The sequence below is a fragment of the Neopsephotus bourkii genome, unplaced genomic scaffold, assembly GCF_033783945.1.
Source record: "Neopsephotus bourkii isolate Nb327-2 ecotype Australia unplaced genomic scaffold, CSIRO-AGI_Nbou_v1 NB_1292, whole genome shotgun sequence".
Lineage (NCBI taxonomy): Eukaryota > Metazoa > Chordata > Aves > Psittaciformes > Psittacidae > Neopsephotus > Neopsephotus bourkii.
This window is the reverse complement of record NW_026901776.1, coordinates 5671534-5698830: the sequence shown is the minus strand read 5'-3', so window position 1 is coordinate 5698830 and position 27297 is coordinate 5671534. Positions and strand designations below refer to the sequence as shown.

At 38.8% G+C, this 27297-nt stretch overlaps 2 protein-coding genes across 12 annotated transcripts in view; both read right to left on the bottom strand.

The window, feature by feature from the left end:
• Positions 1-3563: 3563 nt before the first annotated feature.
• SLC30A6 (solute carrier family 30 member 6) lies at positions 3564-18357 on the bottom strand. Of its 8 annotated transcripts, none has more exons than XM_061365821.1 (14): positions 18215-18357; positions 16227-16313; positions 15172-15256; positions 14192-14234; positions 11924-11989; positions 11410-11490; positions 10628-10663; positions 9708-9802; positions 8987-9035; positions 6894-7013; positions 6526-6628; positions 6159-6206; positions 5524-5592; positions 3564-4082 (listed from the first exon to the last, which is right to left on the bottom strand). In XM_061365821.1, exons 1-14 carry the CDS (start codon positions 18215-18217, stop codon positions 3585-3587), a joined length of 1383 nt encoding a protein of 460 aa, XP_061221805.1. In that variant the 5' UTR covers positions 18218-18357; the 3' UTR covers positions 3564-3584. The 8 variants fall into 8 exon arrangements, with proteins under 8 accessions (XP_061221805.1, XP_061221812.1, XP_061221806.1 ...); XM_061365828.1 differs by lacking the exon at positions 18215-18357 and adding an exon at positions 17726-17872; XM_061365822.1 differs by lacking the exon at positions 10628-10663.
• A 6948-nt stretch (positions 18358-25305) lies between these two features.
• SPAST (spastin) overlaps positions 25306-27297 on the bottom strand; it is a 35001-nt gene continuing 33009 nt past the window's right edge. For all 4 annotated transcript variants that reach the window (XM_061365817.1, XM_061365819.1, XM_061365818.1 and 1 more), the window contains one exon: positions 25306-26461. In XM_061365817.1, the coding sequence (XP_061221801.1) occupies positions 26339-26461 (123 nt within the window). In that variant the 3' untranslated portion in view covers positions 25306-26338. The remainder of the gene's footprint in view (positions 26462-27297) is intronic.

Genomic DNA, 27297 nt, shown 5'->3' with positions numbered 1-27297 from the left:
GCTACTAGGGCAGGGGAGAACAAGCAGGCAGGAGAACGTCTATGCATTTGATAAAATACCCAGAACACAAAAAAAAGGGACACCAGGGCTGGTATCTTTTCCACTCTCAGTTTCAACACTGAATTATCACCAAGTATATTTCAGATCTGTAGCATCTGAACATACACAGTGCAGGGAGTCACTTCAAAATTCAGAGACAGGCTTTATGTTGAAGCACCTATCCCTGGATAGTTTCTCTACCCATGTGGGAAGGTGGCAGCAGGGGATGGAAATCAGCTGAGGGACTTCAATCCAACCATTACGCAGATCAGCAGGATTGCTGTACAGATTCTTTCCTTGAATAGCACTTGTCACATCTCAGTTGAGGCAGGGTGAGAAAGAGGGGAAATGAATAAAAAGCATCTGTCTACCATCATGAGAGGCTGTCACTTGTCAACAGTCCTCCCAAAGCTGACTGGGGATTTTACCTGGGTGAAGGCAACACAGAACAGAACGAACTCAGGAGCCATTACTGAATAGGTACAGCTGCAGAACTCCCCATACATTAGTTACTTGTATTGTAGTAGGTGGTCTAGCTCCTTCTGTATCAGGGCAGTATGGTTTTTGACAAGAATCTTATGCCAGGTAATGAATGGTACATGCCCCTCAAGTTCTCTAACGCTTGATGTGTTTACCTACAAGTGTAGTGATCCTGTGGAATCACAGCTGGAGTAAGTTAAAGAAGTAACAATGCCAAATTCTCTGGTGGACAGAAATGACAGCAAATCCTCTTTTACGCTCTAGCTGGGGTAGCATTCCTATCACTAGGAATGACGATAATATAAATTAGCAATTCTTATTCACCACATTTCAGATAAACGTTTAGTTTGTGACCACCTAACAGCAAAATACAATTAGAGAAGACAAAATGCAGTAAAAATGCTTTCTGTAGCATTATTACAAGGACCCAAGTCTACCTTGGCAGCAGACCCAGAAAAAGTTCTGAAGTTTCACACATCTGCTCATTGAGATTGAAGTATCACCCGAGAGCATCGCTTAAACAATCATATATAAAAATATAACTGTAAAACCTTGTACAAAAATTACCACTTTTTCCTTGTTAAAGATGACACTGATTTTATTTTCCTCGTATAAAAGGAGACATTTTTACTCTGTGTTGACTTAACAAATATTCTTAATATATTCATAACAATAAAGCAGCTAAAAAGCTGTTCTAATCTCTAAAAGAATCTTTATCATCTGCACATATGATATATATTGTAAACAATCACTCCAAAAAATAGTTTTGTTAAAATGATTATATTGCACTCAGAATTCTGGAATTCTTATTCTCCCTTCTCATCTTAAGTCACAGATCAGCTTCATTTTTTCATAAAATGGAGCTTTAATTTTCTACTAAAAACGAGTAGGCATGCAACCAGTATAATACAATGTACTTAAAATGTCAGAAAAAGGGTGTTTGGTTATGAAACTGGAGTAAGGAACAATTCTCAGATAGGCCACACGAGAGTAGTATATTGTAAACATTCTGCTGGCTCTAAGGTGTCGCAGATGCTGTAGAATGCAGTCTAGTTCAGCACCCAAGAGGTACAGAGAATCTGTTCAAGTGTTCTGTACTTCAGTGACTTTCCATGCAGCAATGGCATGTGGAATAGGCTACACACACATAAAGACAGAGCAATGAAACAAAGATGATTACTGAGCTAATACTGACCTTATAGAAACAGGGCCAACTGTTGTAAGTTCACTGTAATCTTTAAATGCAAGCTTTCCAGGTCATTACATTTTCTAACACAGTAATGAAACTCTTACTCCTGCTGCAAATGAAGTACAGAACTAGATCCCCTACTCATAGCTTACATGGACTGTATACCAGTGGCAGCCTGGACACTACCCTCAGCCTCAAACATCCCAGCAAGATACCATCATGCAGAATGTCACCTTGCTTTGCTTGCGGAAGTGACGCCCTCCTCTGTGCACTGGAGCAAGAAACACAGGTAGTGGAGGGGGGGGGGGGGGAAAGAAAAAAGGAAGAAAAGAGGAAAACAACGTCCTTATGCAGAAAAATAAAACCTTCAGCCAGTGTGAAGAGGCCACGGATCTTTAAAATTCAAATGAAGGCTGTTTTCTCAACTCAGTTCTATGAAAGAAAGATTTCTGCATCAAACCCATTATCTTCAGGTAACATAATTTCTTTGGAGTCCCTGAGATACTACAGCTCTCAGACAAGTGGAGAGACTGACTTACTATACAGATTAACGAGGTGGAAGCCAATATATAGCACCCTGAGTTGCAGATGAAACAACAGGAATGGGTAACCCACTCCTCAACAGCCAAGAGATGCTGAAGAAAGTGCAGAGGAGGAATTGGCTAGGGAATTATAAGGTACTTACTGCACAGGAGAACAGGAAAAAAGCCTGAAGTATTTCTAAAAGGCCTTTCCCTGTTATCAGAAGAAAAATACAGCAGTCAGAAGGAAGAGAGAGAAAGGCCCTGAAGAAATATGGCCTTCTAGATGTACAGCAAAACAATAATGCGAAAGCAGAGAAAAGTTTGGCAGTCTTTTTCCAACTGTGCCCCGAAGGTTTAGCACTCTATCAATCACTCAGAACTGTCAGCAATCACTGATCAGTACTCTGGATATAAACCAGAAATAGAAATAGATATCTTTCCCCCTGAAACTACAGAAAAAATACAAAGAGGGAAAATACAAAGTCCCAATCAAATCAGAGAATACTTTCCTTAGTCAGAAATGAAATACTGGCTTCAGAAACAATACAGCCATTTGCTCTGTATCTGAAATAGGGTTAACTGTAAAAAAGAAGTGCTTGTAAAATCTAAGTTTGACATATTTTATTTCCCAGGATATTGCTAAATAATTTTGCAGTTAAACCAAAAAGGAAAAGATATCAGAGATGAATATGGAATACTTACAACTAGAAAATGGTTGCTGAACCATCTGAATTTCTATAAAAGCAACAATAAAAATGTAAAAACACAGCCCCACAAAACTAACTAGAATCTGAAATACCAGATTGTCTTCACAATGGCCACAATATGAATATTGATGGAGTTTTGCAACCAAAACTAACTGTGACTTTGCCAAAAGATGGCTTAATACAGCAATCAAAACATCAAAGAACTGGGATTTGTACTTCTGCAATTTCCTATTCTCTCAGCTTTTCAGCGTTCAGTGAATTCAATACTGAATTGCATTAATAGTTTCTATTAAGCAATTCTCATTTGAAAAACAAAAGCTGCCTGGTCGCAATTGTACTCTCTATGGAGTTGTGCTGTATCTCAATCCATTCTTGAGAATATAAAGAGAAGTGAATAAAAAGCTAAACAGAAATTGACACCCTATAAAAGCTACCTCTAAAGTATCCTAAGTCTGGAAAATATTTGTGACATTACACAGGCTACTGCTGACGCAAAGAAAAAACGGCAGTTTAACCATTTCATGAATATGAACAATGCACTTGTTCCCAGCCATTCAGAATGATCTGACATTCCAAATGTTTGTAAAAATTGGGTAATAAAAGAATTAAGTCAATACCCTTAAGTATAATAAATAATGGTGTTTATTATGGTCGGGGTTGACCACGAGCGTTGGTTCCATATCTGCTTGGGACATTTGTAAAACCAGTTCTGAATCCTTGAGTTGCTCCCATTCCCGGTATTCCAAGTCCTTGGTTGAGTACACTGCTGTAGGGTGTGGATCCATGATTCAAGCCCAATCCATAGGGCTTTGTCTGCGTGTTCAAAAGAATGACTGGATTCACATTTTTGCCTGGTGTATTAAAAGCAAATTCTGGCGGTGGGCTGCCAGGCTTAGCTGGAGTGGACGTAACAGGGTTCAAATTATCAGCAGCTTTCAAAGATGGCATTGGAATAATATGATGATCCGAAATGTTCAGAATATTGTTTGCAATAGGCACAGATGATAAGGTAGGTCTGATCCAGTCATCTTTGAAAATCTGAACAGTCAAGGTAGAGACCAATGCGTACAATCTGTTAGTGACATGGGCAAGTACCATTTGTTCATTTGCATCTCTCCGAATTCGGACATGTACTGATCCAGCCTAGAAAGTGATAAAAATAAGTTGGCTGTTAACTGTTATTTCAGTAAAGATTCTTCACATAAATTCAAGATAAGTTATCCTGCAGAGAGTCACACAAAAACCTTTCACAGTGGAGACACTACTAAGTTGTGAAACATATTTGCTAATTCCATAATCAGAATACATTTTGACCCTTCCTAACGTGTTGATCTTTTATGAACGTATCAAGATCACCATTCAGGAAAAGTGAGTCTTAAAAGCGAATTATAAAATACAACATGTGATGTCAGGAAAAGAAAGGCAACAGCTCGGAAAAACACGTATCCCAAGAGAAAACAAAGTGCAGACAAACTCTGTATGCCAAATTTAGGAAAGAGTGTCATCCCTGTGCTGTTGGAGCGGGCAAGAGGACAACACTCACAGCTCAGATCAGGACCATAAGCAAGAATACAGGCAATGCCTGCTGTGGAACTCAGACTAAGAGTTTCTCTTGGACTGTAGGCTGCCCCTGCCTTCTTCCCAGTTAATACTACCCCATTCACCCTGTACTACTGCTGCAGAAGAGAACAGGATGCAAACCGAAACCTCTCACGTGCTTTTTCAGTTCCTATTGAATAAAGAACATGGTTCAGGGCTTGTGCTATGTAAGCCATTTTTACTTCAGACAGTGCAGCTGAAAACATACCCAGGTCTCAGGAAGTTTCTACTGCAAGCTTGAAGATGCCAATAAGTAAATAAGCATACAAAGGTTTTATAATCATCTGATCAATCCAGCACTACTGTGATCCAGTATTTTGGTTGGCAGAACAGTAAACAAAGTTATTCTCACATCAGCCAGTCAGACCTGCTACCTTTTCCTAAGAAGGGTAGCATACTGAAGAATTCAGAAGTAGAGAAAAATCCTACAAGTCTTAATTTTCTGCCTGTAACAACATACCTGCATCACCTTAGGAATAACCAAGATCTGTGTGATCATTCTGGACCACAAAAAAACCCCAAACTCTAATTTCTTTCAGCTTGCAGAATATCAGCATACAACTGTAGGTGCTCTTTTCATCCCCTTCCCCCCAGAATGCTGAAAACATGATTCTACTGTAGCGCTCTGGTACCTGAAGGTTTACAGTTTTCCTCTTCTCCCCTCTGAGACAACTTACACTAACATACCATTTGAAAAGTTACTATTGTTTGAGGTTTTCTTCACTGCCAAAATACAAAAGAAATCCTATAGTTGCAAAATGCATGCTTTAATCCAGAGCTGCAATATACATAAATAATATTAAACAATAACAAAGCTTTAAAAAAACAGAAAGGACAAGGGAAGAGAAGTTTTGCAATATATCACAGGGACTGAGTACTAACTCCATTTTTTTTAAGATTTCAGAAGAAATACTTCATTTAAATAAAAATTTAATAACTCTCAACTTTTTTTTTAAAGGCTAATGACAATAAAGACATAACTTACCAATGTGCCAAAACCCAATGTCCAGAAATGCTCATTTCGAACTTCCAAAACACCATCCAAAGTTGAAACCTGATTTTATGTGAACATCCAGAAACATGAAAATAAATTAGAACGTTTCAAGTCCTTTTGGAAATGTACCTTTACACATCTCTGAATGCTGTATTCAGCATTTTCAGCAGCAAAACAGAAGCTTCCATACACAGAAAAGATGATGTCTGTTAATGATGCCACTAATGCTTATCTACTGTATTTTTGCTATCCTTGAACATCCAAATCCATTCAAAAAGTGGTTTAAGTTAACTCATTTCAAGTAACTCTTGCTGCTAAATTGCAGTATTTTCTCAACCTGACATGGTATAAGTCAACAGCTGCCTCTACTCCTTTTCCTCCTTGCACTCACACCTGCAAACTGCTCAACGGTAGCTCAAGTTTAGTTTATAAAAAGAACAGATTTGTTACAGATACCTGAATGACACTATTCATCTTAGACAGCAAGATCTGTATTTGCTACATGCAGCTAAAACATTAACAAAAAGTAATTATTTTGCAATCTTCTCACAAAACCCCTTCATATTCCTAAACGCTTATTTAAGGTTAGCTGTGTGCACTGTGTTAGGTATTATACACTGACTTACCTCTCTAAGAAGTTTATCCAACTGGCCAATCACATGGGGTGGGGTTGTCTTTAAGAAAAAGAAGGGAAAAAAAGGAGGAAAAAACAGTTACAATAAAGATTAACTGGCTTTGTTTAAGTAAGAAAGCCTTTAAGTCTGATCTACCCACACAGGAGACCAAGGGCATTAAACAGATTCATGATGCATACTTCTACTGCCCTTGAAAAGAATTCTTCCAGCATGTCACAAATTCCCCTGGGAACTCTTCCCATTCAAATGCTTAAATATACTTCATGTTTGGTTGGGTTTTTTTTTGTTTTGCTTTTTTAAACAAGACATTTAACAACACCGAAACCACAAAATCCCTTGTTTCATGACACTGCCTTACCTGGAGTAGTACTTTCCCACTGTAGACGCTCATGGGATACATGGTACCAAATGTCATCAAAGCAATTGCTATAGCAGAGGCTGTGTCTACAGCAAAATAGTTGCTAGAAAGAAAGAACAATGTTAAAGGAAAAGAGCTATTTACATTCTTTAAAAGTGTAAGAATTTTCTTTCGATTCTTTTTCATTCTTTTCAATTATATACCCTTACAGAACATTACACATACTGATCTCATATGAACTATACCTCTTTGAAAAAAGACAAACATATTCATGGAGCTGCAAAGCCATTCATACAAAATACAGCTTTAATGAGATCATTCCTTCCATGTAAAAAATGCAATTTATTTTTTTAAACAACTGTACGTACTTGATTTCAATGAGCATGTATGTAATGCAAAGAGCTAGAGCTCCAGCAATATCAATCAAGACAAAAGGGTTCATTCGTGGCAGAAAGATGCTACTTAATCCTGGGATGATTCCACAAATACTGTAACAAAACAGAAAAAGCAGCTGTCAGCTAGCCGTTCAGCATTACTTCAAACCCCAAAAGTTACATACCCACTATTTCAGCATTTGACTTCAAATACACTTTGCAGTTATAGCAAATTGTGTCTATGAGAACTCTGAAGGCCCTTCTAATTCTGCTCAGTTTTGTAATAGCCTGATGCCAGCAAATATTAATCAAGGTTAGATCCATTTCATATTCTCTTTCATATCTGAAACTAATAAGTCTTGCATCTTAAATGTGCTTCAAGTCTACTTTCCCATCTACAAAATGTTAATCTTTACACAGGTTTTTTACATGTTAAAATACATATCTTGTCCTACTTTCTTTTTTCTAGTAACACAGCTCTAACTGTGTTGGCTGTATGAAACACAAGTGCTTTACAGGTTGAGATACTGCTATTACATATACATCAGTCTTGGGGCAGGGGAGGGTGTGTTTTCGTATCATTAGTCTTCATCTGCCACCTTCTGTGTTCAAAAGCCAAAGCTAACTAATCGATGGGAGTCCGAAAAGAGGGAAAAGACCAGCTACTTCAGTAAGAGACAAAAAAAACCTCACAAGGGAACACTAATATTGATTTATAGTTATCTCCTGTCAGTGAGAGCATGAGAAAAGGGTTTCTGTACTTCTCAGTGAATGTAAGTGCATGTCACGTACTGGAAAATTTAAAGGAAAAACAGCATTAAACATTTTGTTGCTCTGTTTAGAACCAAACTATGTTTAGACATCACATGCTGGTCTGTTCCTGTAAGAATTTTCATCATCATAATTATATACAGGTGCAGATAACTTGTAATCAACACTGCTTCACAGAACACATCTGAAATAGCTGTAAATGTACTAACAAAATTTACATTTTCTTAACCTGTAGACAATTATGTCAACAATTTTTATCTCGCAACCCAAAAGCCATTCTAGATTCTTGATCTGGGAGCCCTTCAAGTTACCTGTGTCTTTCCCTGAAACACAGTGTTAAAGAAAGACTCTGCCAGAGTCTGTCACTGTTATCCATTTGTTTTTTCACATTGAACTCCAGGTACATGGACAACCCTATTGTTAGTCTTCCAGAGCTGTTTCACACAGTTTGGGGTTGATGATATAATACTTCACACCCATATAAAGTTAATTCTTCTGGATATAATAATTCACACCCATATAAAGTTAATTCTTCTGTTTAACAAGCCAGTGTTCTCTGTTTTCCTCAACTGTATACAAAAATCACAACATGCCGGAACAGATGGGCTTTGCAGCACACTTAACTTGTTATACAATATGGTTTAACATTTTGATACTGACAGCACAAATACTTGGAAGAACACGTATGGCTCAAAATAACTGTTTCTGACATCTGATCAAATTATTTGCAAACAATGTTATCTCGCATTTAGATATTCAATAGTAGCAAGAGAGTTAATAGACAAGATGAATGAGCCACACTGCTTCATCCCCTGGAAGACACACACATTCGGATTTCCTGCTGGACAGGCGAGGAGTTTCCATAGCTATGTTTCAGTGAGTAAGCTGTTTCATGTATCACATTTAAACTACAACCATCCTAGTCAGTTGCCCACCTCACAGAATAACCAAACATAAGTTAGTACAAATATATCACTCAGGTAATGAATGTTGAGAGGTACAGTCCAAGTCTGTGCAGGACAAAGCTAGTTTACCTCACCTCAGCCAAGGAGAATTACATACAATGTACTGAATGCATTCAGAGTGAAAGTTATGCAGAAAGATGTATTTTGATTAGATTGATGTATCCGGGAAGTATGAGAGACAATGTCTGCTCTAGAGTTCCTACACTAGAGCTACAGTAGGTAAAGCTATTTTAAAAGCTCTAATATACAACAGTTTATGCCTCAATACCTATCCAAATTGTTACTATACACAAAATCCCCAACACCGCCTTCCAGAAACTAACAATTTGGAAAAACATTTTTAAGCTTTACCTTCTACTAAGATCTGCAACATGCTCCTGAAGCCAACTTGTGCTGGCAGCTGCAAAAGAAAAAAGGCAATGAAATTATTATGAGTAAAAGCATACATTTTAAAGGACACTTACAATTTTAAGAGAAGAAACCAATACAATGTGAATGAATAAATGTATCTTAACAGATTGACTGTCACTTAAATCTACTTTTCCAGGCAGTAAAATGTTTATCTCTCATTATCATCTGAGCTGATTAAATACAAATATAATTGCAGATTATAACCATCAAAATTACCTTTTATATAACATGAATTATAATAGACAACTGTAAACAATTTACAGTTAGTGGGAACGACTTCAAGCCTGCTTCACACTGGAAAATCCCCAGGTAAAAGAGCTATTAAGAGGAACGATTACATTAATTTATTTTTAATCCATTTATATATCCATAAAATGTCTTCAACGTTTGCTATCTGACAGATGATCTTCACGAGCTAAATCCAAGAGACTGAAAATAAAAGGTACTTCTGCATTAAAATGCTACGAAGGTTATCATACTAATGACTACGTGCTACTCTAATGACTAACAGCAACTCTAAACTGCATGAAGTTATATTTATGGAGGTAATGGTAATATATACCCACAGGTTAAGAAAGCTGCTAGGCAAGTTATACCTTGATAAAAATAGGAACATTAGCATCCTTTCCCAATTCTTGTTGTAGATTAATTTATCACATACCTTCAGAGACATAAGCAAAAGGCTTATTCCTAACGGAAAGCATTGTAAATAAGTTGAAAAAGAGAGCCACGAAAGTACCAACCAGCAGTCGCCCCCTAGGGAGGGGAAAAAAAAGGTACCTTAATCTCACATCATTGCAAAACGTGAAGTCAAGCTGTAATTACTAGTAATAATCTTTCACCAAGGCTGAAAACAAGAGTAAGATAATGTAATGTAATGCTTAATAACTGGCAGTGCATTATCATTTCAAGGGTTGTTTGAAATCACTCAACTTCATGCGCTAGCGTTATCACATTAGGCTGTATGTAGTGTTCAGAGCATTAACAGTTCTTAACTAACTGCACACGTGCACACACATACACGTTTTTCCTTTGAAGATATAAATGCATTGCCCCTTCAGTAGTAGAGCTAAAAAAGGCTATTTCTATGCAATTATGCCCTATGCCACTACCCTTTCCTAGGAGAACTACAACTTCACCATACATCACATGGCCCAGTCTCCTGTCCTAGAACACCTTTTTTTTTTTTATGTGTATTCACACAAAAGAACACACTCTCTGTGCTATCCATAGTCTCCATCATCTCTGCAACAACTTCAGTTCGCTAATCATCACAGCATCCTCCCCCCCCTATATACCAGGCCTTCTAAGATGCCTCCATAAGAACTGTGACTAAACTAGCAAAACCAGCAACATATAGTTAAATCATTATTTAGGAGAGCAGGTGCACTGCATTTCAACTGTACCTTGAAAAAACTGATTGCAATACACCTTGCACTTAGTTTGAAACAAAGGCCAAAGTACCAAAATCCAATCTGGTGTTGAATATACTTGCATCATCAATACATGCTAGATTAAGTATTAGAAACACAAAGGGACACAGAAAAAAATATCATTTTACATGCCAAAATAATTTCTTACGTGTGTATCTCAGGCTGTTCCAGGAATCGCTCTGCGCTACAAAAATAATTGAAAATCTGAGTCATATTTGTACAATAAAACATCTTTCTTTTGATACCTGAAGTATGTTTTTTCAGTTCTGAAGAGTTACTGCCATTCATAAACAAAACCTGACAGATACAGTGTGGCAAAGAAAATAAATAAGTTAATTGCTTAAGTAAGCAGAGCAGATTTCATAAGTTGATCAGTACAACAGATCAACCTGTAGTGTAGAATCGCTAAGTTGTTAATACAGCCCTCCATGGAGAGAGCCTTTGAACAGAAAAATTAAAGATACACTGCCCCAGTTTTAAATACCAGATGTTTAAAAGAGAAGAGGTTTTGTTAAAACTAAAATACTTTTTTAGGCTAAGCACCTGAAACACAAATGCTTCCAAGTGTAGCTGGTATGTCAAATTCATATTTGAGCAAATTTTGAGGGACTGATGAAATCATTAAACATTCAGATCCTTCATAAATTATGAAACTTCTTTACAAAGTAACTGGAATTTAAAAAAATTATTTATTAATGAACTTAAAAATCAAGATGCACAGGGAAATTCATCAATTCCTATCATCACATCTAAAGCCTATGTATAGTGTAATCAATGTGAGCAGCAAGGTTTAGCATTACATTTTAAAATCTGAAGGTTTTTCTACAGTAGCTCTCTACAGACTGCATTTATAGAATGAATATGCTTTTGCTCAACCCTGAATATCTCCATACATCACAAGAAGTTGAATAAAGTGGTACATATCCCTACCTTTCTTTCAGTATAAAAAGAGCACCAAGCTGTGCCAGAACTGTAGATGCAAATACTGCTAGAACTTCAAACCTTTCAAACCTGAAATTTGAGAAGGAAGTTTAGAAACACTGGATACTGAACAGTGCACCAAATGCATTCTGGTCCTTGGAAGGAACCAGCAAGATAGACATACTATTTCTGATTCTTTCAAGAGCAGACTGGTGGGAACAAACTGCAAGTTTTATGGAACAGGCATTATTTTCAATGTCTTCTAAGCAAAAACTCCACATATCACAAAACTCCACATATCACAAATGTGCTTAAAATCAGTATTTCCTCATTCTTTTTGCTGTCCCTCCCCTTCCTGCTCCTCCCCTGTTCTATAAAGCATCAGTCTTGGTCCTCCTTATTTTCAGGCTTTCACACACAAATCATGCCACAAGAAATGGCTGTTAGTGGATACAGGCAATGAAAGTCAGCAATGTACCACATGGTGTCTTATTAACTACTAGATCCTGTTATTAGTACTTACCCAAACGAATACACGGGGCTGGGTTTCTTCATCATTACCCAGTAGCTTATTAGACATGTTATCAAACTGAAAAAAAGTGGGAGAATTACACTATGATAAGTAACTGCAGCCTTTACAAACTGGATAATCTACAAATATACACTTCAGCCATCAGGTCTGAACATATGAATATTACCACGTCTTACCACAAACTCAACACCTACATCACTGACAGTATTGTTCCAGTGAATCCAGAAAGGTTGTGTTTGGAAATAAAACTGAGACTGCATGAGGATGCTTACAAAGGTTACTGCCAACCTTCTTCAATATAGAACATCCCTCAGCCTAAATGAGCCGTAACTCCAAATGGAATGCACTTTAACAGAGGCCCCGAAACAAATAAGCACAACTAGTGTTCAGACTATATCTACTCCATGAATTTTTCTGAAAGGGACCTGGAGAACATAACAGCAGGTACCTCGGAATGTGACCAACAGGCAGCAAGGGCGGTTTGAGAAAATCCTTTTAACACTGTCTGGTATCACACACAGTAATGTCACACACAGTAATGGAAGGTACAAAGCAAAAGTCTATGAAAATAGCAAATCTGACACTATGTAAATGCTCTTCTACATGTGCTTTATAAACTTGCTGTCCTGGTTTCAGCTGCGATGGAGTCAATCTTCTGCCTAGTAGCTGCTGCAGTGCTGTGCACACCGGTATTTTAGTTGTTCCTAAGCAGCACTTACCCCAATCAAGGACTTTTCAGTCTCTCATGCTCTGTCACTGAGAAAGGGCACAGTAAGCCAGGAGGGAGCAGAGACAGGACACCTGACCCAAACTAGCCAAAGGAATATTCCATACCACAGCATGTCATGCCCAGTATATCTGTGTAGGGGGAGTTGGCCAGGAACCACTGATAGCTGCTTGAGAATGGGCTGGGCATCTGTCAGCAGGTGATGAGCAATTGTACTGAGCATCACTGCTGTTCATTGGGTTTTTTTTTTGTTTTATCTCTGTTATCTCCTTTTTTATTTTCATTATTACTATTATTATTATTATTACTATATTGTACTTCATTATTAAACGATTCTCTCAACCCACAGGTTTTACCCATTCTCTGATTCTCCTCCCCATCCCAGCTGGCTAGGCAGGAGGAGTGAGTGAGTTGGCTACATGGTGCTAACTGTGCCATGATACTTGCCTAGAAACACTGCAACCTGAGAAAGGTCATTTAAATGAGAATGACCGTGATAAGCAAGATGGCAGGACTGACACATTTGTGTCACTTCCTTTGTATCCCAGTAAAAAGTGAAGAAAGCTCTCCATTAAGCTCTTCTTTTAGAGATATACCATGAACTAGATAAACAAATGCAAAATTCAACATCAGAACTTTCCCAAGATGAAAAAGGCTGTTGAGCCAAGATGACAAAACTCAGCAGATACAGAATTCTAAGAGAAATGAAAGATACATTAAAGTTATATCACAATTCTAATGCAGCCACAGATCAAGTTAAGCGTTTTTGTGCCTATATCAACCATTCATTTTCCTTTCTGCATGTTTGCTGCTATTTATGAATGTTTTACTGTCAGATACGCTATAGTATGTAGTGGACAAAACAGACTGATGAGCCATACTTTTTACAAGGTAGTGAGCCAGCAATGAAGATAACGTAGATTAATAATTAAAAATTATATGTATTTTATGCAGTTTATTTCCCAATCACTGCTGCCAACCTGCATCTCAGATAAGAACTGAATATATTTCATGTCTGTAATTACAAAAGTGCTCAGAACTTTCATACTTAAGGTAGTTTTAACACCATTTCATTAGAAAACAGGAAGAAAATACTTAAAATATCTAACAACCTTATTGGAAGACTGCATGGGATATAGCTCTTCAAATATTTTGAAACAAACAGGATTACATACTCCTGGTTTACCTGATCCTAAAACTGAGGGAACCAACAACTGTGGCATTAGGGAAACATTCCAAGTGACCAAACCAGATGATAGTTTGATGCTAGATTCTGTTTTATGCTGTTACACACCTGCACAGATGATGGAACCGATTTGTTACTAGTCATTCTCAATACAGCTGTGGTGTTTCTCATCATGTATTTATCGCGATGTACAATTTTACCTCATTTAAGCTATATTTAAAGCAGTTAGTGTTTCTACCCTGATGATGAAATAACGTGTTTGTATCTGTAAATAAATTTTATATGTCTAGAAATATACAAAGACAGGCACAAATGAACAGTTAAGACTAAACGGAAAAAAACTCACCTGAAAAGGTCAAAGATTGTCAAATATGTGTAAGCAGTTAAAGCTGTAAAAAAAGCAAATATTAAAACTTAATTTTTCAGTGCAGACATCACTTGTATTCTTCTAAGTCCCTCCTGTGTAGCTCTTTTACATTTATCATATATATGAACTGTTGATGTTGATAGAGAGGTCCCTATCTTTTGTATGCATATGTAATATGAATGTCGTAAACACAGATATATTGAACCTAATAAGTTGATTAAAGCAATCCTAATTCCGATAAAGCCTGTAATAATGCCCAGACATAAAAGGTATTAAGCTTGTGGCTAAGCTGTGGCTATGAATTTAAATACAGAGAATTCAGATCTTCCAGCAACACATCATCTATCAAAGCAAGAGACCCCTAATATGCATTACTGCATCAAAAAGTAGGTTCAACAGAACCTTTTACTTGGTTTGCTTCTCTGACCCATCTTGAAACTGCAAGAAAACTTGTGTCACAAACTAAAAAATGTAAGGCATTCTATTTTTAGTAGAGGTGATGCAAAGCATCTTGGAGCCCCTGTACAAAATAATGAAAAGAGGCACTCCTGGAATCAGAGAAGCATTTTGTCACACTATAAACATCTTGATTCAACTGCAAGTAAGGGTCTCTATATCACTGGCACTATTTATATAAGGAACAGGTTTGAGGATAAACTTAAAACGTCTACTTTTTTGCAATCCTAAAGCTAAAATGGGTACTGCAGGAAGAAAGTAACCAGCAGGTCTGGAAACCCTTGCAACCTTTGGATGACCTTCACCATCCACACTTGCCTTGAGAGATGACTCTTGAGAAATGACTCTAAACTGACTTTGGCAGATCAAAAAGAAGCACTTTCCAAACTTGGCTTTATAGCCACCTAACTGCATTATGTGCTGAACTTTGCTTTTATAGTATGTTAGAACCTCATAACCTAAGAACACGATAGTTGTAGTTTCAGTACAAGAGAGCCACCTACCTATGCTGTTTGTAGAGCTGCACCACATTAGCAGGAAGCCAATACATATTAAATTTATAGCACCAAACAATAAGATCTTCCAGGACTGTTGATGAGAATAAAGATATATTTTACACCTTCCAAAATGCAGCAGAAACGGTTTCTCCTCCCTCCCAAATATTTACAACTCATTTCAGAACAAGCATACTTTAACTTTACAGATTGTCTCAAAACTCGTTTATCAACAGCACTTGTGCACCACGCTTTTTGGTCTAAAAAAAAAGAAATAAGCCACCCCTGTATAATATTTGCATTTTATTACAGCACACACCATCTGACCTTTGAAGACAGACTTACAGAACTCCTGGAGCACCTCCCATATGAAGATAGGCTGAGAAAGTTGGGGCTGTTCAGCCTGGAGAAGAGAAGGCTGCGTGGAGACCTCATAGCAGCCTTGCAGTATCTGAAGGGGGGCTATAGGGATGCTGGGGATGGACTGTTCATTAGGGACTGTAGTGACAGGACAAGGGGTAATGGGTTAAAACTTAAACAGGGGAAGTTTAGATTGGATATAAGGAAGAATTTTTTTACTGTTATGGCACTGGAATGGGTTGCCCAGGGAGGTTGTGAATGCTCCATCCCTGGCAGTGTTCAAGGCCACGTTGGACAAAGCCTTGGGTGACATGGTTTAGTGTGAGGTATCCCTGCCCATAGCAGGGGGGTTGAAACTAGATGATCTTAAGGTCCTTTCCAACCCTAACTATTCTATGATTCTACGATTCTAACTTATAACAGAGGGCTCCTTGCTTTGTGCTGGAATTCAGGTACCAAAACCATCTGTGCATATTTGGTTTACAGTTGTACTGAACGCATCAAATATAAGTACAACTCTGAAGAGCACTGACTGTCCGGGACAAAACACAGCAAGGAATTCAGCTTCAGAGCTGGATTTTAGTTTTTAAGCACAGCTCAAAAACTTCAAAGAAAAAATGTCAAAATACACTCATGTCAGTAATGTAGTTTAACTTATCACAGCTAATATCTTTTTATTATCATTCACTTTTTAAAAGACTTACCCTCCTATCTGCTGCAACCAGCCTAAACTCATGTGTTAACTTTCCAACCAACGATCTCTGTGATTTGCGGAACAGGTGTATTGTCCCCTTAAAAAAAATAAGTTTAATTAATAATGTTACTTAACCATAGTCTAAATTAGCAAAAAGGAAATCTTCATATTTTTTACATAATTATATCAAAGACTTGGAATAAGGTTTTTTCAGTAGAGACAACCATAAACACTAAATACAACAATATTTTTCTAACAGCTTTACATGGTTATTATATTAGAAAATGATGAATGCTTTGGAATTAAGCTTCATTCAGATATGGTTCAAGTTTACTGGAAACATACCAAAATACAATTTCAAGAGTGGTTTATTTACTTTTATTTAAATAAAGCTACTACAGATGTCCTGAAAACACAAATATTTTTCTTTATCAAAGCACACTTCCCACCCAAGGCCAGCTGGTTTATTAAACAGGAAAATATTGTTTACATACATATACATAAATGAGAACCCCTCAGAGAAATAAAAACAATGCTGCTATCATCTGTAACATGATGGACACAATGCCGGTAACATGATAATAAACACAAACAATCTCAGTTATGGCTTAAGCTAAATACACACAGTAGGTGTGGCCACTGTAGGAGCTCCTTCTCCCAAATCCCAGTTCTGTGTACATAAGTTCTTCACTGAGGTGCAGAGAACACACACACATGTAGGAGATGGGAGCGAGGGCTGCTATGTGGCTCTCCTCAAAGTGTGACAGGGAGCAGACTCCCAGAAAAATTCACCAACTGTACTGTTTGCTCCCCTTTCGCAGAGGACTCAGGCTTCTAGTCAGCTGTTCTCCATTCTACTCTCCTCACAAAGTAAGCTTTCCACATGAAAAGCTCTTCTGATCTGCAGTAGAAATGTCTAGGCTTGCAATGGATGGTCTGCCCCCTGCAACGATTTGGGGCTGAATAAAACAAGGTCTGATTGTGAGCTACTGCACCTGTGACTGCCAGCAGAAGACGAAAAGAATGACAGAACATTATGGAAAGCTTTCCTACCAGGCAGAGCACTGCTGCTCTACCACCCCAGCACCCATCGCTGTGTGCTGCTAGCACGGTATCACAGCTCCCCACTCACTGCAGGACGCAGCACACTGAAGCTGTGTATTCTGTACCACAGAGGAGAACCTCGTGCAAAGCCAAGCTAGCCACAGCTCACCCGAGAAGCAAGCTCCAACTCAGCACATGTTGCACTTTGGTATTAAAGCTTCCCTAAATTCCAGCCAACACAACAGAGAGAAACCTCTGCCACTGAAAGTCCCCGTAGAGGGCATCAGCTGTATGGGAACTGTATAGCTGATGTACGGTCTACAGGACTGCAAGCGCCTGCTCCAACAACGCCAACAGGTAACAGTACCTGACTTCTCTGTGCTCAGCATAGCAAGGTAAACAAGTACACACAGCGGTCGTTCCCTGGGAGGCAAGCCATAACGGCGAACAGCAGCAGCCCCGTACTTTCACGGACACGCGGGAGCAGCGGCAACACCACCCGTTTGTCCCGACTTGAATTTCCCTTCTCTGACTGATGTAGCGTTCAGTAAAAACCCCGAGGCCGAGCCAGGGGCTCAACCCGCAGCCCAGCGCACACCACCCGCTCGGAGCACTCCTCCAGCGGTATCCTCCACCCCGGTGCTCCCACACGGAGAGCCCCGGAGCCGCCACCGGCCGTCGGTGCCTACCCCGCGGCGGAGCCCCGGCCGGGAGGGGCGGGTCCCCGCGCGCAGCCACGTCACCGCCGCTCCGGCGGGGCTCGCGCCAGGCGCGGGACGGCGGCGCGGCACAGTCGAGGCCTAGACCGGCACCGGGCGCGCTGCCCCAGCCAGCCCCGGCCACTTCACGCAGCGGCGGAGATCCCCCGCCCGAGAGCGGCGACCTCAACAGCCTCCTCACCGTGCTCCCACATGCACCTTCCCTACTGCCCCCTCCCCCAGCGGGGCCACTCACCATATTATCCCCCGCACCGGAAAAGACGGCGCCATGCGAAGCCGGAAGAGGCGGAGAAGGCTCCCGTCGCTACGGCAACGAGCGGGCCCGTTAGGTGACGCGTACACCGGATGTGACGTATGGCGGAAGCGGTACCTTCCTCAGGGCGCACCTTGCCAAGGCGGTGTCAGCCAGCGCTGGGGAGGCTGAAGCAAGCAACGGCTGCACGGCCATCGTCACACGGCCCGGTCCGGCCCTCCCGCCGCCACAGCCTGGCGGCCGTCCCCTATGGGAAGCGCTGAGTGTTATCTGCGAGGAGTCAAGGAGGGAACGTTGCCGTGGGCGTCACGGTACGCTACTGCAGCTTCCCCCAGGGCGCTTTGGTTTAACCACGCTCTAGTATGATTAATCCTCCACACATAAGTACGCCTAAAATCACGCTAGCAGCGGTGCCGCCAGCCCTCTCTCTGCTGCTGTATCCTGTAGTCGCTTCGTTGTGGGCTGAAATTCCGGGAACTGCTCTCGTTGGTCTGGGTGTATTACATCAGTAGGTCCATTACAGTTGGCGGGAGCGATCTGCAGTCAAAACATCCCAACTGCTGTTGCAGTGCAAAGCAGACTGAGGGAGGTAAAACAGTTACGGTTAGATCACTGCTGACGAGCCTCTGGAACAGAGGAACATACATACTGCAAGGTGACAACCCTCCCCTTACGTAGGCTAGATAGCAGACCACTGAACTGTGCCCCAGAGTTTGTCAGAAGGAACACAGACACAGTGCTCCCCAGGAACAAAATACAGGACTGAAGCCTTCTTCAAAGTTAGCATCGCGTTGTTCAGGAAAATTGCTACAAAACACCTGCATATAATTTAATAAATGGAAAGGTTTAGTTTCAAGACAGCATAGAAATAAATGGAAAAGAGCTAGGGCTGGATACTGATGCTAGGTATTTCATTAAGACTGATTACTGTGCCTAGGAAGATAGCCAAACCAGTATAACACTGTCCCATCTTTCATCTTTTACTGGTCTTTTCAGTTCTCCAGCACCCAAGCTAAAGTTGTTAAAAATGTTTGCATCTAGTCTGTTCTGTGAAGTACACTGCAAGACCTGAGTGTGGCTGAGAGAAAGGCCTGTACATCAACTGAGACCAGAAACAAGCCAAGGACTTTACAATTAATCTGCAACCCAGCCACTCTGGTGTGTTTTGTCCAGTTCTGGTGCATGTGCGGAGCATGTAACTTTGTTATGGACAACAAAACCATTCTTATTTTCCAGGTTTTGAATATACCTTGTCTTTACAGGACACAGTATCATTAATACAGAAGTAGTATGACATTATTTCATGTCTTAGGGTATTTCCTGCCAGAAGCAGCAGTTAGTTATAAGAAACGGCACTTCTACAATTCAGAGAGGATAAATGCTGCAGCTAACAGCACAGCTGATAATTGCATTCTGCATGTAAGAAAGAACAGTCTTCAAGGATGTCTTAAAATGGAGGGGAGTTTGAGACCTTTTAGAAATTACAGATTTGAAAATAATAGAAGTTACAATATTAGAAAGAACATATTGCACTTACAGTCTGTATTTGCCAAAAAAAAAAAAAAAAAGGAGAATGTTCAAAGCATTTGGTAAAAACAACAGATTTTACTCATTAGGTGGTTGTAGGCTTCCGATATTCCCAATTTTTTTTTTTCTCCCCTAGCTATACCACAGCATGCAGAGTAAATCACTCACATGTGTTGAGGGATGGATTTTAATTAAATTCTACCCTTCTGTCTTCACCACTACATAGTATTTTCTGTATTATCATTACACATAATAAAAAAAATTACTTGGAGGAGGTTGCATAACTCTCTCTGTTCCAGAGCCATACGCACCCTTGTAGGCAATGGGCTGGATTACACAAGTCCACAAACTATTTGGAAATCTGCAGAAAGAGGCTTCAGTGAAAAACAAAAGAGAAAAACAAACCCAAGTTTAAACTCACTTCTCTTTGTTAAAACATTAAAATACAGAAATAAACAGATGTTCATCTGACATAAGGCATGCAGCCTTGTCTCACACAGTCTTGGCTGGAATGAAAAAAGATTTATCTTTTAGAGAGTCTAACATACTTCAGGGTATGCTGCCAAATTGGTAAGCTCTGTAGATTTCAACATAGCAAGCTCTGGGATGTCGTTTTCAGGCTCTTGCTGCTTTACTAAATTTATCTAAGCTTCTCTCCTCTACAAAAATAGAAGTCTATTTGAATATCTGTAACCCATACACAGAACTGCTAATTGAAATCAGTTCAGTGGTTCACAATCTACCTCCAAGCAGTAGTATTTCAGCCAAAGAGAGGCCCTAGATAATTATACTGCACAGACAACAATAGTATCTTTCTAACCTAAGGAATTAATGCTTGACAGAAGCAGTAACAGCTCTCATGCTTCAGTCCAAAACATTGTTTTGCATTTGTTTTTTTCCCCGATTGCTGAATTGGTTTTATTTGGTTTCCTTAGAATTTAGACTGTTACCTCAAAAATAATAGCAGAACTCTTCCCCCAGCAAAAGAAAAGCTGCCACTTTGAGTCTATGTAAACTGGCTTCAAATAGCTATTTTCAGAGCTTCACTATGACTGCCAGAATGAAATCTCCTGGTTTTCATGGTCATTCAGCAGGGCTAGGATAAGCAGACTTTCAGTTTCAGCACATTTATTTAGGAAGTAGCACTACCGTTTACATTAAGACCTTGAATTATGTCCATTAGAAACTAAATGAGGTATTTACATATTTGTTGTTCCATCATCTGGTATACAAGACCTGGGTTATTTTTATTATTTTCAGTATAGGCTTCAGGTGTAATAGAAAGTCTTAGTTTGGACATTTTATCTGGTAGACAGACAAAAAAACAGGAAGAACAGGACAAATGAAATATTTTATTGTGAAGCTAAAACTATGTGACTGCTCGTCATGCTGCTTTACATTGCTTTTTAAGAAAATGGTGTTTAACATTTCAGAAAACATTATTAAAAGAACATGAAACAAAAGTGCTTCAAAACAACAAAATACAAGAATTAACCCCATCCCAGACTGGAGTAGTCCAATATATTCAACGGGGGGTGGGGTTTAGTGGTTTGTCTCCACCTTTGGTCTTTGTCACTTTAATCCAGATTTCTGAAAGGGCTAGCCCTTCACATGAATAAAAATCAGAATCATGTGGCAAAAACCTGTTTCTGTATTTCCAGCCCCTTTGATAGGTATGCGACTATTACATAAAGTACTTACTTCCCCACTCCTAATGATAAAGAACTCACAGAACTGGGAGTCTACAAGCCTAGCCTCAGAAGAATACACCTCTATTAACCAACTACAAAGAATGATGACCTTTTTCCTCAAACCCACTTCTCTGAAACAGGATTAAGAAGTGAATCTTACGAAGGTAAGGAGAGCCTTATAGCAAAACAAGGTTGATCACTGTAGTTTACAGACATCATGTCAAGAATTTGCAAATCAAAAGATCGAGCTCTGCAGAACCCAGTGTTTAGCCAATATATTTAATCCACTGGAGTGTGTAACTTGCCAATTATTGCCAAACTCAGGAGGTAGTTCTTGACAAAGTAAACAATTTCCACTCTAAGACGGTTAACGATTTACATGAGAAGCAGGAAAAACATAATACATATTTCCCCATACTTCAGAGGATGATTCTGTATTTGCAGGAAGCAACAGTTCAACTTCCTCATCCTGTGGGATTATAGTTACAATATTTGAAAGAAAAAAATATTTGAAAGAATATTTAAAGAAAGATTCCAAAAGAACATAACTGATCCTTTGGTCATTTCTTGGGATGACCAGCAGATCATGAAAATTCACACAGGTGAGTAAAACAACATCCTTCAACACTACAAAGCAGCTCCAGAGAACCTAACAATGAAACCAGAAACTGCCTCTAAATAGCACTATGACTGAGATAACTAGTTGCATTCACTACCTGCTTGATACTTTTCATTCTATTCTGTATATCTGGTAGAAGTCCCCAAAAACTAAAAACACAACAAATGCTTGAGACGGCCACAGACAACGAATGAAAATCTGTAACCTACCATAGCGCCTGCCATCTCCCAAAGCTGCCACACACAGAAGCATCACTAAAGCAGTGGAGTAGCCAGATAAGCACACCTTAAACGCAACAATGCACTATCCATCTCTTGGGTAGGAAAGCACTGTAAGAACCTAGGGCACAAAGTTTCACATGTGTGGTTAAGGAAGCACCAAGTAGAACGCTGGTTTCCATACTGGTTGTAGAACAGACATCACAGTTAAATTTGCCAGCATATCCCACGTGAGTATTCCCAGTGAATTCTTCAATTTCACAAGCTGAACTTGGCAGCAGTGCCAAGTGCTAAAAAATGCTTGTTTAGAATAGAAAAACTATTTATTCCACACCAGAAGGTAAGGTTAATTCTATAAGTATAAAATCTGTCATTTTAAAACATGTGAGAGCATCTTAACAGTGAAATCTGCAATAGCCTCTAATTAGTGCAGTGACAACAAATTCTTCCTCTTTTGAGACACCCCATTCTTCTCAATTTTGAAGTGTTACTATCACATCTATTATCTACATAAAGTAAGTTGCAGGACCATATTAAACAAAACTGTATTAGCAACTGACTTTCTAAAGTAGTAAGACACTTCAGGACAGAATGCCTTATTTCTAATACACTGAACTGTGTAAAATCTAAGAAACTAACAGGACACAGACTTACAAGTGCATAAATATCCTAGTTTAAGGCTTATGTTCAATATTCCGTGTTGGTTTTAGTGTTTACTGACAAGTGCTTACTTGTCTTAGCTACAAGTAGGGAACCTGTACAGGTTTGGTGTACGCTATAGAAAAGTCAACCTTAGGTAAGGGGAACATCATGACAACAAATTCTCATTTTAGGAGAAAGAGGATCGCACAGTGCTTGAGTTTTTCCTTCCTGTTATGCCACCAAAAGCAGCAACACAGCCCAAGCAGCATTCTGCATGTTCTTCCAATGCACAAAAAGATGATATGTTTCCTGCTTAATAGAAGGGGCCAAGATGTATAAAGAAGGTTGTTAAAAAACCTGGAGGCTTGGGTTGGTTTTTATCCCTCCCTCCAGTAACCGCTACATTGCCAGTAAAACACAGTAGCAGACTGCCAGACAAGCTGCTTCCTAATCATTGCAAAGAAGTGGGTCAAGTCACTCATTAATAATGAGACTCACAAAAAGAAAAAAGAAAAAAGAGGCAGTTTAGATAACAAATGCAGTGCCACTCTTTGCAAAGGTTAAAAGCCTCCAAGCCACTGTCCTGTTTATCCTAATTCAAGATACTGCATTTAAAACAATCTGATTTTATGGTAACTATAGTTGCAAAGCTTTATATAAAATATCAAATACAGGTAATTGGGTGTTTTCTGGGGAGGGGGGTGATGGTAGTGGTGTGTATTTTTGGATTGGTTCTTTCTTTCAAATCTTCCTTTATACACAGTTAATCCAACACCTAGATAAAAATTACTGAGCTGGTAGTTAGTACATGTAAATCAAGAAACCAGAAGATGCGATATAATGTCTTAGGTGGAACAGAATTACCCTTAAAAGACACTATTCAGAAAATAGCATAAGGCAGACATTTAAAGGTTATCTATGAACAAAACAGCACTTGGTCATGGGCTAAAAATCTGTAGGGCAGATGTAGGGCAAACTGATGTTGCAGTTCATTCATTATGCAGAAAATAATCAGGATAGAATAGATAATCAAAAAGCCATTGATGGTAGCAGCCACACAGAGTCTCTTGATCAGAACTAGATGTACAAACATGTGCCAGGGCTAGTTCTTTTCTTTCTGAAGTAGCAGCTCAAAGTTAGCCTTTCTGTGGCATACTGGTGGTCTCCTAGCAGATGAGAACTCAACATTACAGGTACCTACTTCATGCCAACACCTATGTATTTGAAATAAATACCAGTATATTCCTCAGAATTAGGTAAACAGAATTTGATAAGTACGTAGGAATACTCAAACCCAGAAGAGTTCAAATTTCAAAATTGTTATTTGCAAAGGATCTTTATGTATAAGACCACCAAGGGCCTTTCCTAGCTGTTTAACTATTTGGCAGATGCTAATAAAACAGTAATATTCATGTGCAGCACTATGAAATCTATGACAAACATGGATCAAGTCAACCACAAATCTCCAACAATGGAGCTGGTCTGCTGGAGGCAGAACTAAAATAAAGCAAGCAAGCCTAAGATTTAAGACTGAAATCTTTTAGCATTTCTCACTTCCCCAGAAAAAGCGTATCAGGGGAACAGGAGTCACATGTGTCATTTATGTAAGACATAAATTTGAGAGAGTCGTATGCTTAGAAGGCTAAGAAGGGGTTTGGTTAGACCATTTCAAAAGGCATACTAGAGTAACATCATCATATTTAATAGCTTTTAATCTTAACATCAGTCAAAAGCACCTCTGGTTCAAAAGAACAGAATCCCAAACTTTGCATCTGTGTACCTCAAAAGTTCAACAGTTTCTGCTATTTAATACTCAATACTATGCAGTGAGCAGAGTCCTCTCTAGGTATTACTACACTTATACTGCATCTATCAGCTAGGGATGTGCTTTTATATATATATATATTATATATTATTTATAGTCAACTTTCAGGTGAATAGTCCCAGAAACATTTGACTTACTCTTATCAATAAAAAATAAATTAAATGATGAATTAAGACAAAATTTTCTGTTAAAAACAGAAGCAAACAAAGCTTATAACTCAGTTTAGTTAAAACTCTAAATGATATGCATTTCTGTAATATCACTACATTGGGAGAGTTGGTTGTCTTTAAAAAAAGTTAATAAAGTAAACCCAACAAAAACCCACAAACCTGTTCTAACAAGGAACTGGAAATCCGCCTTGCCAACATCCGTGTTTAATCCATGTAGAATTTGTAAACAAGTTGTCAGGCCTTTAGAAGTAAAGGCAAAGATGTCTTCCTTTATTACAATATTTAAAGGCTATTACTTGTGTTTTTTAATAGCTTGTCATTTATATAATAAAAACAAGTATTTGTACAAAGATTCAGTTTCTTTTTAAAAAAGCAGATCAGTTGAGTGTTTCATACTTTAATATATAAACCAAAACATAGGAAAGCTATAAAAACATTAATGTGTGCCATGTATTAAACATGTAGCCTCATATTTTAATGCTTACATGTGGAGATTAAAAAAATTAACACAATGGAAATTTTACTTTCAATTATCATAAACAGACCAAAATACAGAGTAGAAACACGTAATTTCTGAAACTTGACAATTAGCATCACTTACTCTCAAACATCAGCTGGGCTTCAAGTTGCACACCTTAAGCATAAGCTAACATTCTACCAATGGAAACGTTACAAAATGCATTAAGAGAAAATACTGCCAGTAAATGAATGTCTTAGTCTTTTTTTTTTATTTAGTAATTTTTTTTTTAAAAAGAGGCTGAATTGGTTTGATAAGGTTGGGTTTTTTGCTGTTCTGCTATCAAAGGTCTTCTTCAAAACTGTTCTGTGAACAACACAGCCACATTTCAACTAAATAAAAAGACGAATAATAACAGACCAGCTGCTTTTTACACTTTAATAATCATAATTCCCCAGTGCTGTTCTTCCTTTCTGCAAAGGGAAATTGGTTTATTTGGCACATTAAGGATAATAAAAAAAAAAGTCAAAAACCGAACCAAAGTTTACAAACCTCCAATTGTAAGTTAGTAGTTCAAAGGAAGAAAGCCAGACACAGATGTCATGGCAAAATTAAAAACAAACACACACAAACACAACATAAGGAAAAGGTCTGCCAATGATCAATACCATCAGTGCCTTCTAGCTGAAACAAAATACGTATTATTGTTCAAATCATAACTGGATTGCTAGGAACCTTATCTCACATCCTATTGTGCTCTTACTTACAGTGTGTAAATCCTCACTAAATGGCAAGGAGGCTTTGATGAACACATTTCACATTGTGTAATTTTTTTTCTTAATCTCAAGTTTTAATGCAGATACTGAAAGATCTGTAAAGTCCTGTAAACTGGCTGCCTTCCAGTAGTCTGTAGCAATTGCTCCTTAGGCAGCACTTTGTTTCACTTCAAGTAGGGTTTCACACTGTGGTATCTCCAAAGTCCTTGTTCCAGCGAATATATGCTTCCAGGGTCTGAGGGCTCAAACTACGCTTTATCTTCTTCAAAGACTCAGTGAAATCTGATAGCTTGATATTCCTCATCTAAACAAGAAGTGGAAAACATCAGGATCACAAATGATCTCAGAAGTACTTCAGTATTCACTTTTAACAAAGCAGATTCTACAAGTGCTCTATCTTGATTTAAGAAAGACATTTTTGCACAGCGAGATCACTCATTCAGTGGAACAACCTCCCCAGGGATGTGGTAGAGTCCCCATCACTACAGGTTTTCAAGATGTAATTGGGCAGGGTGCTACATCATTTCATCCATGGTCCCTTTCCCACAGAAGGTTGGACCAGGTGATCTTTCTAGGTCCCTTCCAATCTGCACTGATCTATGATTCTATGACCTGATGCAAAAGTCCTGTAGTTTAAGACTACCAGTATTTACTGCTTTTAATAAACTGACACTTGATTATCATGTCTGCCTTGTTATTTAATAGCCCACGAGACTTTGTTATTACTTCCTGTCTCACTACCGGTGCAAGCTGGTGCCTGTGTGGGCACAGAAGCAAGTGATGGATAGGACATGGGATTTTTTAAACACATTTATGCCATACTTCTACAGACCAGGAGAAGGCACTGAAAGTTCCTGCTCTTACCACAGCTGTTTGCATACCATAGTGTGTTGTCAGTCAAGTCATCCCGATTATCTAACCTCTCTGCTTCAACACACGCCTTCCAGTTTGCTGAGGACATGATTATAAGCAGACATTTCCCATGTAAATATGATGTGAGATAACTAGTGTACAGAACAAGCGGTCTCATTACTAAAACATGAGAATTGGAGAAGATTGCCCATGTTTCCTCGGGACTACCGTTTATAGGCTACTGGAGGTAAACCTGCATTCACAACAAATTATCCCAGATGTTCTCAT